The sequence below is a fragment of the Abrus precatorius genome, unplaced genomic scaffold (genome assembly GCF_003935025.1).
Source record: "Abrus precatorius isolate BTA unplaced genomic scaffold, Abrus_2018 Scaffold7, whole genome shotgun sequence".
NCBI lineage: Eukaryota > Viridiplantae > Streptophyta > Magnoliopsida > Fabales > Fabaceae > Abrus > Abrus precatorius.
The window spans coordinates 35,024,592-35,042,204 of NW_020874417.1; the positions used below are offsets into that span (position 1 = coordinate 35,024,592).

At 31.7% G+C, this 17,613-nt stretch overlaps 2 protein-coding genes across 2 annotated transcripts; one reads left to right on the forward strand and one right to left on the reverse strand.

The window, feature by feature from the left end:
• Nucleotides 1-1,787: 1,787 nt before the first annotated feature.
• LOC113871881 (palmitoyl-acyl carrier protein thioesterase, chloroplastic-like) lies at nucleotides 1,788-3,858 on the forward strand. Its single transcript, XM_027508974.1, has 6 exons — nucleotides 1,788-2,162; nucleotides 2,260-2,393; nucleotides 2,776-2,889; nucleotides 3,091-3,259; nucleotides 3,346-3,414; nucleotides 3,514-3,858. The coding sequence occupies exons 1-6, from the start codon at nucleotides 1,788-1,790 to the stop codon at nucleotides 3,856-3,858; spliced, it is 1,206 nt and encodes a 401-aa protein (XP_027364775.1).
• Nucleotides 3,859-6,563: 2,705 nt separating this feature from the next.
• Nucleotides 6,564-12,983, reverse strand: LOC113872112 (CDP-diacylglycerol--serine O-phosphatidyltransferase 1). Its single transcript, XM_027509389.1, has 13 exons — nucleotides 12,454-12,983; nucleotides 10,931-11,121; nucleotides 10,747-10,812; nucleotides 10,606-10,665; nucleotides 9,757-9,847; nucleotides 9,444-9,498; nucleotides 9,201-9,280; nucleotides 8,971-9,087; nucleotides 8,740-8,824; nucleotides 7,934-8,025; nucleotides 7,368-7,621; nucleotides 7,152-7,240; nucleotides 6,564-7,037 (listed from the first exon to the last, which is right to left on the reverse strand). Exons 2-13 carry the CDS (start codon nucleotides 11,089-11,091, stop codon nucleotides 6,910-6,912), a joined length of 1,278 nt encoding a protein of 425 aa, XP_027365190.1. The 5' UTR covers nucleotides 11,092-11,121; nucleotides 12,454-12,983; the 3' UTR covers nucleotides 6,564-6,909.
• Nucleotides 12,984-17,613: the final 4,630 nt, after the last annotated feature.

Below are 17,613 nucleotides of genomic sequence, written 5' to 3' on the forward strand. Positions count from 1 at the left end.
GGTTTAAATAAGTTTTTTTTTTATGAATATTTTTGTTTTTAGAATTAGTTCTATAAAAGATAACATTATGAATAAATAAATTATTAATATTTAATCCCTAAAAATGACCAATTTTATATCCTTTTAAAATTATTAGGGATTAAATATTAACAAAATTTTTACAAAAATTAATTTTAAAAATAATACTACTTATAGGAATAAAAAAAATTATTTAAGCCTAATATTTTATTTTATTTTTAAATTACAACGAAGATCAAAGTTAGAAAAATGATAAATAAATGATAAATGAATAAATAACAATAACATCACAGTAATCTTATATTTATTTAAGCTTGGGATGCTCTTATATGTGCACCTATCATTGTTTGGTCGAAATTAAATTGTAATATAATTGATTGTAATTATGTATTATTTTAAATTTTCTTTTACAATTAATTTATAAAGTACCCTTACAGCAGTTATCGTGAAAGACAGATTGGGAAAAAAAACTACAAATTAAAGTAAGTTACACAGTAGAATAAATTTTTTGGCGTATTACTATTATCTGCTATGGTGTAGTATTAATGTTGTCCAATCTTTAGCATCCCATCGATCCAGTTGCTAATGTGCTGTCGAACATGTATAACCACCGTTTGTTACATAGTATGTTTTTATTGGCAAATGCTGAAACAAATTAAAGCATACCAGCGGTACAACATTTATTGTTCAAAGTGTAAAGCATGTGAGTTGTGACCAAATAATAAATGACATCAATAGAAGTCCTTGGCCTACTTCCTAATCTGCACAAACTTTATTTGGCATTAGAGGAAAATATTTACAAATTCTCAGTTGAATTTATTTTCCCCGTCATAATTCATTTCCCATATTCCCAACAAACAACAAAAAACATAGTAATTCCAAGGAAGTTCGGTTTCTTCCACGCAACTATCTAATTCATGATTTTTCAATTAGAAACTTCCAGTATCAAAACTTTTCTCCTTGGAAGTAACATTTCTCTTTGCCTTCTTGCAACCTCAACACACACGACTGCTAGAAAATACTCCTACTAGCATGAGAAACCTAAGCAACAGTGTACTTTTTCAACAAAAGCGCGTCTGATGTCAACTTCTAGAGGAGGCTATCTTTTTTTTAAGTATTATTGTGCAAATGTTAACTAACGTTCTTAAGACATTAATTAAATAATTAAAATTTAAAAATTATTAAAGTTGATAATCATATACTCATTAGCATAATTTCTAATGTATTCTTTAGATTTTTAATAAAAAACTATTTTTAATTTTTTAAATTTAGCACAATCTTTATTATTGTTGCATTGTTATTATTATTATTATTAGCCAACTATCTAATAGGCACTATGTCTACCTATTGCTTACCAATTTGAAGTTCGAGCAGCAGTAATAATGAAAAGGACAAAGTTTGTGATGTCAAGCTAGTAGAAGTAGACGTAGTGAAAGCCTCAAATATTCTAACTTCTCTCATACCACAAAATTGCCTGACAAACACACTTTTGTCTACTTTACCTATCTGATCGATCTGTACTAGGCCGTTTCCTTTCTCAAACGGACCCCTAAAAATTACTTCTGCGGCAAACGCCAAAGTCTCTTTGATATGTCAGCTGAATCACAAGGTTCACTTATTTGTCTCTTAAGAGTTCCAAGTTCAGCTTTGTTAATACCGTCTATAGTTAAACTATAAAAATGTTTTATCACCCTTTTTTCTCTTCCAACCTCTCTCCTTCCATATCATCCAGAGAGAGAGAGAGAGAGAGAACAAAAATAGAAGAATTAATGGCTGCTACTTTCACATATCCAGCCTCAGCCTATCTTGTAAGGTGCTGTTCCATGAGAGAAAGCAATGACCAGCTTAAGCAACAATTGAACAGCAGCATCAGAGTTAATGGGACTTTTAGAACCCCAATCAAAGTTGAGTCTCTAAGCCAAACAGCTGAAGCATCAAGTACCACTACTCTTGGTCAAGCTGTTACCATTGCTGAAAATGGCCAACGCCAAAACATCCCAACAAAGAAGCAATTGGTTGATCCTCATCGTCAAGGACTCATTGTTGAAGGTGGTGTTGGGTATCGACAAACTATTGTCATTAGATCCTATGAAGTTGGAGCTGACAAAACTGCTACACTAGAGAGTATCCTCAATCTCCTTCAGGTGAGTATATTTTACTTCATGAAAAGCACATGGGCTTTATTCCTTTGTTGACATTGCTTGAAGCTAAAAACGCAATTTTTATGGCATTTTTATGCAGGAAACAGCATTAAACCATGTGTGGATGTCTGGACTTCTTGGTGATGGCTTTGGGGCAACACATGGAATGGTGAGGAACGATCTCATTTGGGTCGTCTCAAGAATGCAAGTTCTGATTGATTACTATCCCATCTGGTAAGTCCCTTTCCATCATGATTATTACTAGGACATAAATGATTGTACATCTGTACCCTTCAAATAAATCTTTGGTCGAATATAGAATCAAATTTTGAAAAATTTCACCATGCTTCAGACAATTCTTACTTGACAAAATTGTACTATTTCTTGAAGGTTCTCCTAGGAACTTTCTCCATATTCTTGTCCTGTACTCTTAGCTGCACGAAAGTACAAACACCTACCACCTCTTCTGATAGAGTTGCATCTTGACAAAGATATGCATAGAATTTCATTAGGATATTCCATAATTAAATCCGTCCCGGGCCATGCTCATCTCAATAGTTTTACTATAAACTCTCATCAATCATATAATAACGAGTAATGCACTTTAACGTGTCAGGGGAGAGGTAGTTGAAATTGACACATGGGTTGGAGCATCGGGCAAGAATGGAATGCGACGGGATTGGCTGATAAGAAGTCAAGCCACAGGGCACATTTTTGCTCGTGCAACAAGGTATGCATGTTTGGACAATTTTTCTAACAAGAAAGATGTTACCTACATATTACTTTAACACATGCTGGTGTATGTTGAAATTTATTGTCTCGCAAAATTAAGTGAGTTTAATAAATTTCAATCAACAATAACGTACATATGTTAATAAAAAAAAAAGGGGGTATGTTATACCGGTACTGATAAAGATTAGCCATAAAACAGCACGTGGGTGATGATGAACCGTAAAACAAGACGCCTGTCCAAAATGCCAGAAGAGGTGAGAGCTGAAGTTGCCCCTTGGTTCATACAAAAGCAAGCAATAAAGGAAGATGCTCCCGAGAAAATTGTCAAATTGGACAAAGAGGCAAAATACATGAATTCTGACTTGAAGGTACAGTACATATGCCATTTAATTTATACATTACAGCACAAAGAATATACCCAATTAATGACTTTGTGCCCCTCTCCACTTTGCAGCCCAGGAGAAGTGATTTGGACATGAACCAACATGTTAATAATGTCAAGTATGTAAGATGGATGCTAGAGGTAATTACAAAATTGATCTACTCATTATTTTTAACTTGCCATTATGAATGTCATATATATTTTTAATTCATTAAATTCTATCATTGATTGCTCATACAGACCATCCCAGACCCATTTCTAGAGGGCCACCAATTATCTGGTATCACACTAGAGTACAGAAGGGAGTGTGGAAGCTCAGATATAGTTCAATCACTATGTGAACCTGAAGAAGATGAAATACTTCATGGTGTAGCGGAGCCAGATTACTGCACAAGTCTACTTAATGGGTTGTCATTGGCATCATCAGATATTATAAATGGTGGTGGAGTCCTTACTTGCCTTGAGCAGAGGCCAATAAGGTATACACACCTCTTACAAATCAAAGGAGAGAAACAAAACGATGAAATTGTCAGAGGAAGGACAACGTGGAAGAGAAAGCTATCTACCATGTCATTTTCCACCTAGACCTAGTAATATATGTGGAATTACCCATTGGGAACTGGGAAGGAATATTGACATATGATATACTCTGGTGAACTCACCAAGAAATGCTTGGCTAAACGTATACTATATTGATGGAAAAAGACAACCAGGAACAGGAACCGTTCGGAGAAAAAGAAAAAAAGTATACAAGTAACAATTCCAATGAAATGTAAGTTATGACTGTGTTTATAATTTAATTCATGAAACTAGTATAAATTGTGATTATTTAATTATAATACACTGTAGTCATATGTTCATAAACTATATTATAAATTTACGTAAGAGAAATTGCATGTAATATAGTTTGAGATTCTCTTTCCAACCAACAAAGTTCATTACAATGGGTAGATAATTAGGTCTCATAAGTATTTGATTTAAGTTTAATTTCTATTTGTATGTATGAAAAATAAATCATCATAAAAGGGAAAACCCACTTTGTAATGTTTACGCCTTCAAAAATTAGTTTCTTGCTTCGGTTAGAAATACTCTTCAAACTGTTCTGAAAATTTATCTTAAAAAAATAGTTAATTCTGAAATACTCAAGTTTGAAGTGAAAATAAGTTTAAACATACCAAAATGTAGAAAAATCTTGTTAAAAAGAGAATAAAAACAACAATCAAATACTTTTTTTGTTGGCTAGAATTAACATAAAATATTTCTTTTTTATAAGAGAAATGGAGGACTTCACTTAATTGTTAGTAATATTTAAAAAACCTAAAGTAAATCAATTCATAAGAATATTTAAAAGGAAATTTATAATTTACTATATTGAAGCTTAGGTTTTATGCAATTTAACCTTTGATGTTTAAAAACGTGTATTTTAAAAAGACTATATTTTATCCTCCGAGGTCTTTAAAACGTATGAAACCACCCTTGGGTAACTAATCATCGCTAATTAGTTAGGAATTAACTAATTGGTAGCAATTTAACCCTGAATTAGCTACGAAAGGATTGTTTTACATGTTTCGAAAGACACAAAATCAAATTACCCCTTTTTAAATGTCAAGAAAAAAATTATACATAATTCAAACTTAAGCAATAATTTGCATTTTTTCTTATTTGAAGCACATGTTAATTGTTTTTCTTAAATTCATTCACGAACCAAAATTAGGCTTATCAAACTTTGAAACGAAGATACCAGAAGTGTTATTTGTATCTCCTATTTTGAGTGGAATATGAATTTTGTAACTGTAACTATGGTTAAATTTGATTTTAGCTTTTGAAAATTTTAATCCATTTTAATTTTTTAAAAAAGTTAAATCTATATTACTCGATACTCGTAATTTTAGAGAATAATTTGATACATATCGCGATCCTAATTGAAGTGCTACAAGATCAGTGAGAAGCCATTATTTCCAGAAATTTATGCGAACTGATCCCAAAGAAAGATTCTCTCAGAACGAGAAGGAATGCTACCAATTGCCACTAGATCACCCCTATGATAGAGTATGCAACTATCAACGATTTCATTATCACATAAATTTCTCATACGCAGTTGTTTAGCATTTAGAAAAGAGCTGAATAAATTCTGAAAAATGCGGGTAAATTTTGTTGCAACTTTTTTAGAAAAGGAAATGATGCCTTATTTTAAGAGAAAAAAAAAAGTCGTTAAACTCAAAGAAGATTTTTCCATTTACACTCACATCAACTTAATTATATTAACATTTTATCCCCTACTCCGAATCTAAAGTTTTACAATTCATCTTTTTAAGTTACTAAGCTTCATTTATTATTTCGAATGTCAATTAGGAATATTGATAGAATAATTCTTTTAAGATATGGATGATTCTTATCTCATGAACTAATTTTTTTTACAATGAATTTGCCTTCTTTTTATATATAGTATTAGAGGCTATGTAAACTTTACGCATTAAATATTCAGTGAGATGAATTAAGATGTCTCATGTAAGTTAGGAATATGTTTTATAAAGTAACTTTTGAAAGTAAGTTGAACTACGTTTCTTATTTATGTTAAAATTGTGCTATTGGGGAGGGAAAATAAATAAATAAATAGATAAGACATTTATTACTATGTATTAGAATGATATAAATATTCGTAAAATTTAGAACAACGCCACTTATTTATACTGATCATAATCCCATCTTTGTTTAAAAAGAATGCTAAAATAAACGTAATGACTAATCCTATGAGACAATGATAAATAAATAAAAAAACTAATCCTAAAAGATAAGTTCCATAATATTTTTAAACATTTTTATCTCTTCTTAAGCATACACCTCAGCAAACATGCAAAAAATTTGAAAAACTTGAGCTCCATGAATACAAACCTTGCGTCATATAATTGACTAATTATGCTCCATGTTCTACAAACTATACGTGCACGCCTTGTGTGCACCAAACTTTAAATACCCATAAAACCCTAGAAACATTCATTCAAGCACTATATTTTTTTTTTCTTTCTAAACCTTGTAAAATTTTCATTTCAGATTAAAAAATGTTTTATTTGTAGTATTTTTATTATCATACATTATAAAATATGAAAATTAGTAATGCAGTGAATGTTTGCTTAACTTAAAAATCAAGCATCAATTGGTATCGATAAATAAAACGCGAATATCCTAAACATAACGCTAATGCCAATCTCCAAAGGGTTATCAACTACTAAAGCATGACAAATTAAGAGGAAACAACATTGCAACAATTAGAACAATGGGCACATTTTATGAAGCAAAAGCATTCTTCATTCAAAATTTGATTGAAATAACAGGATACACGTTTAAGAATGATTCATTCCGAGGCGAATATAAATTAAATGGCCAATTTACTAATGGTGGAAACCTATTCAAAAGCCTCATAAATAATAAGTACACCTCTCTACCAGCTGAAACTAATACCTGCCGCCCAAAGAAACTGTGAACCACTACACTAAGCTAGGAGAATAATCATTTAGACATTTACAATTAATTATGAGGATGATAGATAGTATTTACACCATGTATGGCTATGGATGGGGGGATACCCATAAAAATCAGGAAGGAATCAAAGAATAATTCACTGCTGCAATAGTAAAATTATCGCCTCTTTTTCCCTAGACTTCGATGGAGTTGCCAAGACCACAATAGCAAAAATGTAACAATGGCCACTCCAACACATGACCAGAATATTACCAGCCATAAAGGCATTGGTTTAGGATACAAGCCTGAGGAAACATAAGCACAATATAATTAGTGAATCAATAAAGTATTATGATCATCCCTACATAAACAATAATACTAACCAAAATATGACACACAAGGATTATGAAGAGACCTACCGTGTCCAAACTTAATGCATATCAGAAGTTCTACAATGCAAATGGCAAGAGAGAGCCAACAATATGCTCCAACCTTCTTCACTGGCTTTCTGAAAAATTCACAACGAAAATATGACATGGTAAAATGTTAATAACTCGTTAGGATGCTGTGCTGTTCATCAACATTCGGCATGCAATATATACAGAAAAATGAGAAAAGAGAGATAGAAAATGTACCTGTCTTGAAGGTACGAATTGTACTCACGAATTGTTGGAATTGCAAGTAGCCACCACAAAATCAACCTATATATAACAACTGAATTTCGAGGAGGTATCCAGAGACAAAACTTCAAAAAGAATGTGTTGAGCTCTACAGTCAAAAATACGATACAAAGACTAAGCACTTGAATAAAACGCCAAGGTCCAAGCAGTGGATGCCACTCATCTTTGTCCCACTGAGCCGGTGTGAATTGGCCTAACGTTCGTTTCACCTAATAACAATCACATCAGATATCCTTAGCAATCATAATAAAGACTAACAATAAGAATTAACTAACATTCTGACATACAGTTATATCATTTTTTTGTCATGGTGAAGTGACTGCACTAGTTATTATTACAACACTGCAGTTTCTAGTGCAAAGAGCTATCAGAAAATAAGTACTGGCTATTGGCTACTGATCCAGCAGGTGCAAAAAAAATGCCATACAGGCTAGAGTGATTTCAATTTCAATAGAAACCAAAGATTCAAGCATAACGGAATAACTAATGATAGAAAAACAAACAGAATCTAGAACTCATACTTTTCCTATTATATTAGGCTGGCGGCTTAGACCAACCCATTTATATGTTTTCCCATCAAAGTATCTTACAGTATGCATTCCAGCCCAAATTCCTGCATATTAAATCAAGAAAAAGATGTAATCATGTAACAATCAGCTGCAACAATTTAAAGCCAGAAGGTATCTGATATAAAAATACTGCAAAAACAAATAAACACTATATTTTCTCTAGTGAAATGTGCAGCTTCATATAGCTGTCTAGACTAATTATGATTTTAATAAATTTCATGTAAGAGTTTATTCAATGCCACCAGAATCATGAACTACGATACCATGAACCACAAAAGTTCTTATGATGTACCCAAATCTTTTCTAGGATTACAAAATTAATTTCAATGTCATAAAAACAATACTGAACTACGTATACTAATATAGGCTTGAATATCATAGGACAAATTTACAAAAATAAAACTCAGCGAGTAAAACTTCAAGTTAATGAAAGCATAACCAAACTATTCATACACAATAATTTAACAATTCTCATCCAAGATAGTGCAAACAAATACATTTTATATGCCTTTAAAATTAAAACAGTAAATACATTCATAGATGTTAGTCCTGAAGCTGTCAACAATTAAGGGGATAGCCCTGTTTTCAAAAATGAAAATGTATTTTGCTGATGAACTATTAAAGATTAAAGAAATGACTATAGATACAATCTATAATCATGGTGATTCAATAAATAACCTCACGCTTTAACCAATAAACTACATGCAATATCTGCAACTTGCAAGAAATCAATACAAAAATGGATCCACAACTCTTACCGAACCAATTGCATATCAAGATGTCAAGAATAATACTGTCCCACCAGCACTCGTTGAAATTTGGCAACATGTGACGAAAAGTAAACTGAAAATGCCAACACAGAATGGTTTGTAAACAATACAGAAAATATATATTGATACCAAAACAACAAAAAAAGTTAACGATGCACTAACCCACATAAAGACCTTTGTGAAAAAATCAAAGAGTTCATAAATCAGATCAGGGCTAACCTCTACGAGCTCAAAACCAATTGATAACACCCAAAGAAGGGGCTGGTTACGAATCAATATCGCCTTCCCCCACCATCCAATAATATGAGCTAGAACAAATTCATCAAAAAGTGTCTCCTGAAAATAAAGCATAATATATAAGGTCCATGTTAGATCCAAAAATAAAGCAAACAACAAAATGATTTTAGAAGAGAATAGTAAAAAACAAAAGGTTGTGAAAGAAATCATACATAAACATTCTTAAACCTGCTTCCAGGGTTTTCAGGCAGATATATACGACAATCAGCACCATAAGATCTTTCTGGAAGTTCTGCCAAAATCAAACATAGTAATTACAAACTTCTAAACTGAAGGAAACAGGCTTATTCATAACTAACCAACAACGCATTCAAATCTCAAATACAGTGCAGATATATGATGAATTAATTCAAACCAAATCAAAGCTAATCTAACTGAATCAGATTGAATTTTACCAACACCAAGATCAGGATGAAGAAACTTCATAAACTGTCGAGCATCATCACGCTTCTGTGGGAACAAAATATGAGAATACCTGTTAGTTCACTTTCATTCACGTGCAGGAAACAGAGCAACAGATGACAAAAATTAGTAACAGAAAACATAGACAACATTTGAGGAAGCTAAAAGACGCAAATAAAAGAAGCATGCAAGAATCTAGCAATGATACACCACAAAAATGTAAAATTCAAGCAAATAATTGATCTTTACATACATGCATTACATATACTGACATACACAACAAGAACAGTAGACATGGACACCAACCTGAAAAAGCAAAAATGTGAGGGCAACAAGGTAAACAACAGCCATCCCGTGCACCAAGCGCCATATTGCAGGATGCGGCCTAATAAGAACCCTGATTGAAAACAGGAAATAATATTATTCAGATACTAGTCTCCAAAGAAAAAATTTTCTACAACTTCAGCTGAATTAAAACTCTATTAGTATTATTACTCCTCCACCATCATTTACTATTTTACAAGAGCCAATAATCAACTTGTGTTTAAGTTTTCATTTTTGCTAGTATTGTTCCAGATTCATAACTTTGCAGAACAATTTTAACCAGGATTATGTTGAAATTTTTATGGAATTGTCTTCATCAAACACCTTGGATTTACTTCCCAATAAACTAGCACCAACACATTCTCACTTCACTCCAAAAATCTAAAGCTGAAGATCCCACAACCACCCCCATCTAATGATATCTTGATTATATCTCAAATGACTTGGGCTATTACATAATGTTCTAAGATAGTGATGTGTTTGTAGAGCGGTTGCATTATTCTCTTAACATAACTAAAGAAATGATATAAATTAACTAATAAAGTCTGGAATTGAAAAAATAAACACCATTTCTCAAACCTGAAACTAAAAATTCAGATACTCAATCTCCTCCAAGACATAGGCAAGAAAATAATCCAATCATGCAGGAAGTCACAAAAAATAAGGAAGACCACATTACAAACTTAGGATCTAAATCTAAACTGAACAAATACCACATTTAAATTTAACATAATAAATGGATAAAAGCAACAATACTCATACATCAGAAAACATTAGAATTAAATGAAAAATGTGAAATCAAACAAAAAAATATTCACTTTGATTACTCACGTAGAAGGAGCTTGCAGCAGGCAATAAGCAAGAAAAACAGCAATCATTGCCCATACACCCCTACAGAGAAACAGTTGAGTGGGCATTTAGCATACTGTACGAACAGCAAAATGAACACTGATTAAACTAAAAATACCAAACCTTTTAACTGAAGTAACAAGATCACCAGATGCATCTCTTTCTGGATCAAGTGCTCCACTGGCCCAACTGGCATATACAACGATATAAAAAAATGGAAGAAATTTTAATTTTATTCGATAACAAATTTCCAATTTGATAGAAATACACTACTTGCTAACATTAACTTGTCCAGCTAACAACTCACATAAGAAAGCAAGCACCGATAAGTAACATTGTGATCGTGCGTGGCTTGTATGCCCATGCTGTCCAAGGATCATGTTCATCATCCATATTTGACAAATGGGAATTACCATTTTCTTTAACAACATCATTTCTCTTTACTCTTCCATGACCATTGGACTCCATATTAAGTGTTCCAGAGAAGCTACCCTCGAACTACAATCAAAATCCAAGAAAAAAGATCATTCACAGATACAACAAATGTTCACAAAAAAAATCATCCACTTAATTCAAATATAAATTCATCATATGAAACAATAAGAAACAGTATCATATATAAAAATACACCAAACATTTCATTTTTAATAATTGAAAATCAGGCCAAACATGAATATAACCCACGGTTTCCTCGCATGCATAATAAACAGAAACAGTAAGAGGATTAAATTAGACCACTCCATGTACACATACAACCAGGCCAGTTTTCAGAGACGTAAAATCACAAAATATATCTATATTGCAATGGACCGAAGGTTAATATTATCCTTTTAGTATCAAGTACATAAACAGTGTAAAAAATGATCCTAGTAAAGTAACTAATTTAAGCATAACAAAACCGTATTAAGGTTCAAAATTAAAAACCAAACTAGACACTCACGCAAATCCACTGAATTTACAACATAACGAACCCAAATTTGTAATCAAGGTAGTATCTGGTAGACAATTCAATGCCAATTTTTTTTGCGAGTGTGAAAAAGCATTGATTGAGAGCACAACAGTTCAGCACAAATTCTGTAGTACTGAATAGCACCCAACAATATTATAACATTATTTCTTCACAACAGCAACAGTACTACCCAGCATCTTAATACTGAAGAAAGCCCACATGCACATCACAAAGAATCACACTGTGTAACGGATCCCCATCAAGACAGAACTTAGCAAACGATTAAAACAAAATACATTATATATTAAAAACATAAAACAACTCCAAATAGACAACATTTTGAATGCACCTCATCAAAAACCGTAGAAAAAAATTCAAATTTTCAATCCAACCAACTTATTCAAAGTCGGTTCCAGCAGCATGATGGATCTAAATCTGGCAGCCACAGCCAGAACAAAGAGAACAACCCATCACGGCAATGCATAATTCAACACCGTATCGATGCATGTAACACAAAACGAATTGAACCCCGAATCCGGTGGAAGAAAGGCCGAGTGGGGTGGACCAAATAACAAAACTTTAATAAAAAAATTGAAGAATTAAAGGAACCCAAAGTGTAAAAAAGAGGGGTAAAAAAAACGACGTACACCGAATGTCAGAAGCTAGTAGATTCGAAAACCAAAAGCAAGCACAATCCGAAAACAAAACATGGAACTTTGCATAGAGGAGTGCGTGTGTGTGCGTGTGAGTGATAGATATTATGCGGATATGATGTGATTCGTAACGAAAAAGAGGTTACATACAGCGAGAAAAAGCGCGTTATAATAATAAAGGCTTTGTTATATTTTGTTGCTTGTTCCAGAAGATGAGAAGATACTTACGTAGAGAGAGAGAGAGAGAGAAGAGAGAAAAAGAGTTGAGAAGAAGAGGCAGACAAAGGACCCCTGGCCGTACGATTAGAGAAACGAGAAGATCGCAGCCGTCGGATCAGAGTTGTAGAGAGAGAGTTATGAAAGGGTTTAATAATAATGAATGATGAATGGAATCAGAGGAAGAAGAAGATAAGTGTGTGTGTGTGTGTTTCTCTTTCTGCTGCTAATGAATGATGGGAAAATTTTATATTTATAGAGATGGTTTTCTTCTCTCAGTGGCTGTCACAGGGAAAGAAGGGCAAAAAAGAAAAAAAGGATTTTTAATCTCTCTCTCTCTCTCTCTCTCTCTCTCTCTCTGTTTGTGGTGTGTGGTGGTGGCTGTTGTTGTTCTTTGTGTGTGTTTTGGTTTTGGGTCGTAGCAGAGTCTGCAACAGCGGCGAAAAGGCGAAGGGTGATGATGAGAGAAAATTAAAAAGGGAGAGAGAGAGAGTACGACGGTCAAAGATAGATTTGAAGATGTTTTAGATACGCACGATGACGATGATCATGAATCATGGACCAAAACTTATGTTATTTTATTTCATGACCATAATGCCCCTTTCCCTTCTCATTAATTGCAGCACATTGTTGGAATGTTCATTCCTACCATGCTAAATTACCCTCCTACCCTCCCTTCCTTTTCTTTGCCCTTTTTAAATGAAGATCTCTCTTAATTGTGAAATTCTAATTCCAGCAACTTGAGAGAGGACAATTAGTGTGTTCTAGTACAATACCCACTTACTAGTAATTTTAGATGGAATTTTTGCTGACATTTTTTGTCACCAACATTATCCGCTGGTGCTACAAAATATCATTTTCGATTGTGCTCTCCAGATTCCCTTTTTAATTTTCATCCCATCAATCAACGAGTAGCTATAAAAACAAAAATACAATGTGGGGTAAAGCCCATTTGCAACCAACAAGGGCATACAACAAAAGAACGAAAATTAATTAGTCTCAATAAATGTTGATTCCGATTTCATCCCTTGTACCTATCCCACTCACCAAACCCTTCATCAATTCATACACTGTTACACAAATTCCGTTCCATTTTATTCATAATTTTAAAATACTTTACATAGAAGAGAATCTCCCCCCTTGATGAGCAAAAGGGGGAGAGAGAAATATGTGCATTTTATTTTGGGATAATGTAACATGTTTAGGAAAGATTATCAGTGACAATTAAAATTTTTTTTTTAAGGTACAAAGATACCACATGTTTTGCTCACAAATTGTATCGATGTCTTTACGAAAATGTAGGCAGCAAATTATATTTTCAAGCGAAGTATATATTGCAAAAAAATTGTTTGTTAGTGGAAAAAGTATGCAACAATTTAGTGACTGGACTGATCTTTAATAAGATAGAAAATAATGACATCTATCACAATCGGGCAACTAATCGTACACAGCTTAAACACTTTTCCTGTCATTTTGCATACATGTTTCTCATTTCTACTCTCTCGTGTTTTAAGAAGCTTTTTACTTTCTTTCCTTTTCATTCAACTATTTGTGAGGTTCATGTCAATCGCTTTTGGTTTTTCAATTTATCACTGTGGTTTATTGTAGATAACTGTTAGTAAACAAATTCAATTTTAAGGTACCAAATAAAACGATAAGTGCCAGTGGAACTGATGGGACAAGTTTACTCGGTATTCTTAGGAAATCGAACTCGCATTTTCAGATCACATATTAACATATTAAAACAATGTTACTACTTATTAATCATTTAAGAAATATCCAAGGTTGATACTTTTATTTCTTAACTTACAATTTAAGGCACGAGTGAATACATTTAAAAGACCTGCTCTAAATGATAACTATGTTAATGTAAGTCATTCTGCGCAAAAAAATTAATTTGCTAAATTAAGTGTCAAAAGAAGAAGAAAAAAAGAAAAAAGCATTTCATATTGGAAATCTTAATTCAGATTTTTTTTTACAATTTTTCTTTTGCACAGCATATTAACATGGTTATTTAAATAAGAAATATATATGGTTAGTAAATATATACAGATTTCTTTAAAAACCGTGAAATATTGTAAACAATTAAAAATATATATAATATTTATATTTTTAATTGAAACTGAAACAAAACTCAGTTACTGTAGTAGAAACAAGATGAAATTAATTTTATTTAATTTACAATATATCTGGGAAAATCTGAGTAACGTATAAACATGTTTGCATTTTAATTTCACCACCTTAATAACGTTGTAGTTCCTGGTTTTTATGAATTTAATTAAAATATATAATAGTATTTTTTATTTTTTTTTACATTATTAGACAACCGTAAACTCTCATGTAATTAAAAATATTGACTGTTGCAATAATTATTTTAAAAAATATATTAAAAATATTTTTCACTCTCAAATTTTTATTAAGATGTCCAAACTTATGTACAAAATAATTAATAATTTTGAATTTAAGTTTAAATGAATATGATTATGTTAATATTAAATAAAAAATTATCATTTATAAAATAGAAATTAGAAAATATAATATATTTATGGTTTTAAAAAATATGATAGTTAATTTTTAAAAAAAATTATATATTTAATCATTTATAAAATATATGAAAAAATTAAATAATAAAAAAATTACTGAACAAAATAAAAATAAAATAAATATAATAAATGTTTGTTAACTAGAGCAATAATTAGAGTTCCTTAGCGATTATGGAGGGCTTGGGCATAACTGATATTCGAAAGTTCACGATACAAATTGACCATTGATGTTCTCAAAAGTAGAAAGAACTATCTACGACACGTTCCGATGGTTGAATATCAGTTTATCTTATCTTTGTTATGTAAAAGTGGCTGTCGACATCATTTTCCTTTTCCTCAGTGATCATATCTGTATCAATTCTTAACTGCAAATTACACGTTATTATGCTTTTCCAAGAATATTCGGACCACTGGAGCACATTTCCCTTATACTTAATCAATACCAAAACGAATAAATTTATTTTTATTAAGGTATGAACGTATTCAAGCATGGAATTGGATTCCATGCCCTACTTAAGGTTTTCTTTTTCTTTTCTGATCGTCGTGTTCAATAATATCAGCAATGTGAACACCAAAATTTTTATCTCTTCTTGCTGGAGGTGGAAATATGTAGGTTCTCTGTCGAAAGTTTATGCCTTGATTTACACATAACTGGGGTTAGATTCGCTTATATATTAAATAAGCCAGGTAAAAAAATTAAAAGTCTATTTATTTAAAATTTTCAGGTTTTAGATCATTTAATTTTTGTTATGGTTTAGCAAACAAGCCTATAACGATGATGATGACGATGCAAGTTTGTAATATTATGTGTTTATTTTATTTTGAAACTCATTTGTATTAATTTATATATAAACTTTTTAAAACTATATATATGAAATACGTGTCTGACCTGTTTAAACTATCTTGTTATAAATTAAGTTTCTATGTCAAAATAAACTTTTAAAAAATGTAAACAACCATTAAAAATAATATATGTCACATAGATAGAATAATTTAAACATTAACAGAGTTAAGCTAAACTTAAATTTTATAAAGCCCGGTATAGTTTGACCTGTTTTTTCCCTGCCTCTTGCACTGATTTGGATGTTTAATTTTGATGTTATTTTGTTATAAAATATATTTTGCATTCTCGTTTTTAAAATTGAATTGATATCTTATTTGATGAATTTGATAAATGTTGTCAATACATTAAATGTCCAAAACAATATAACATTATATTACTGGATATAAGTGTAATTTTTCTTACACTAAAAATACATTATTCATTTTTAATTTAAAATGGAAACAACCATAGATGATGTTGTAACCTACTACCTACATATAAGGTTATTGCATAACTAGGATAAGATCGTGGTTTAAAAGGAATAAATACGGGTGTACAAACTGTATATAAGTAGTAAAAAATATATGTCATTACTTAAAAAAGTTAGGTCCTTTATAAAAAATTATATAACTAATTTGTAAATGAATGGTTAATAAAAAAAATCAAACATATGTTTTCATATTTCATTTGAGTTTAAAAAAGTTTAGTGCAATAAATCTGAATTATATTATTAACGTACTGACAACATAAAACAAAAGAAAAAGAGTCATATGAGAATAGTATAAATTTGAAAAAAAAAATATTTTTTTCTTCAAAAGGTAACAAAGTACTTTATCCATTCAGAGAAATAAAAAATAGAAAATTATAACAACTTGAACAAGAAAACTTCTCCACTTGATTGTAATAAAATAAAATTAAAAAATCCTACAAAATCCGAACACCCAAAAAAAAATAAAAAAATTCCCACATCTCGGAGGTTTCTTCAACGAGCCGCCATCTACCTTTCTTCGAAACTAGAGGATGGTTTATTAATTTATCCCAAAATTATATACAATAATTATATTTTGAAACTTGAATTAAAAACGCGGTATAAAAATTTAATAGCATCAGTAATAATTACCCAAAATAAGAAGGGTTTTCCGTTTCCCAACTTGAACGGGGTATTTGAAGAAACAGAAAAATGTGGGATAAGTAAGGTAGGAAGGTACATAAACCGCAACAGATTGAGAATTGAAATAATTAAGATTAGAAAAGAAAGATGATTAAGGGGTGATTAGACAGATGGAACATGTATTTGTAAGGTTTGATAGAATATTGGACACAGGAGTTTTGACTTTGACAAGAATGGAGGCAAGGGATGGAGACTCCCACCCGTCGAATGGGTTTGTTCACGTGCAGGCACTGAATTAATATACGCATAGGGTGCCTGAGGCATGTGACACAGACATGCTTTTGGTGTCTGTGTGTCCGATTTTGCAGTTGCTCATAATACATGTACGATGTGTGGGCTCTTAATTACTCATTTCAACACCCTCGCACATGATCGTGACACTCAACGAACAATTAGCACCTAATGCTATAACTACACCCATCCCATGTCACCCTCTTATTTTGATTATGTTTAACCCAAATAATTAGAAAATCTGACAGCGAAACGGGGATGGGAATAGAATCCATGGTAGTATTTGAATAGGGGGAATATTGACTCAGCTGTCAGATACGACCCTTTGAGGGAAAGATGTTGATGTCATTTCAAATGGGTATGTCCTTTGGAATTGTTTGAATGGCACAAAGTCATTAACAAGC

What these genes read in the sequence shown, in the direction of transcription:
- LOC113871881 (XM_027508974.1), top strand. Translation starts at nt 1,788, where the DNA reads ATGGCTGCTACTTTCACATATCCAGCCTCAGCCTATCTTGTAAGGTGC. An exon ending in GTATCCTCAATCTCCTTCAG is followed by an intron (nt 2,163 to 2,259) that starts GTGAGTATATTT and finishes ATTTTTATGCAG; the next exon opens with GAAACAGCATTAAACCATGT. An exon ending in ACATGAATTCTGACTTGAAG is followed by an intron (nt 3,260 to 3,345) that starts GTACAGTACATA and finishes TCCACTTTGCAG; the next exon opens with CCCAGGAGAAGTGATTTGGA.
- LOC113872112 (XM_027509389.1), bottom strand. Translation starts at nt 11,091, where the DNA reads ATGGAGTCCAATGGTCATGGAAGAGTAAAGAGAAATGATGTTGTTAAA. An exon ending in TCATCCTGATCTTGGTGTTG is followed by an intron (nt 9,281 to 9,443) that starts GTAAAATTCAAT and finishes TGATTTTGGCAG; the next exon opens with AACTTCCAGAAAGATCTTAT. An exon ending in GCAGGTTTAAGAATGTTTAT is followed by an intron (nt 9,088 to 9,200) that starts GTATGATTTCTT and finishes CTTTATTTTCAG; the next exon opens with GAGACACTTTTTGATGAATT.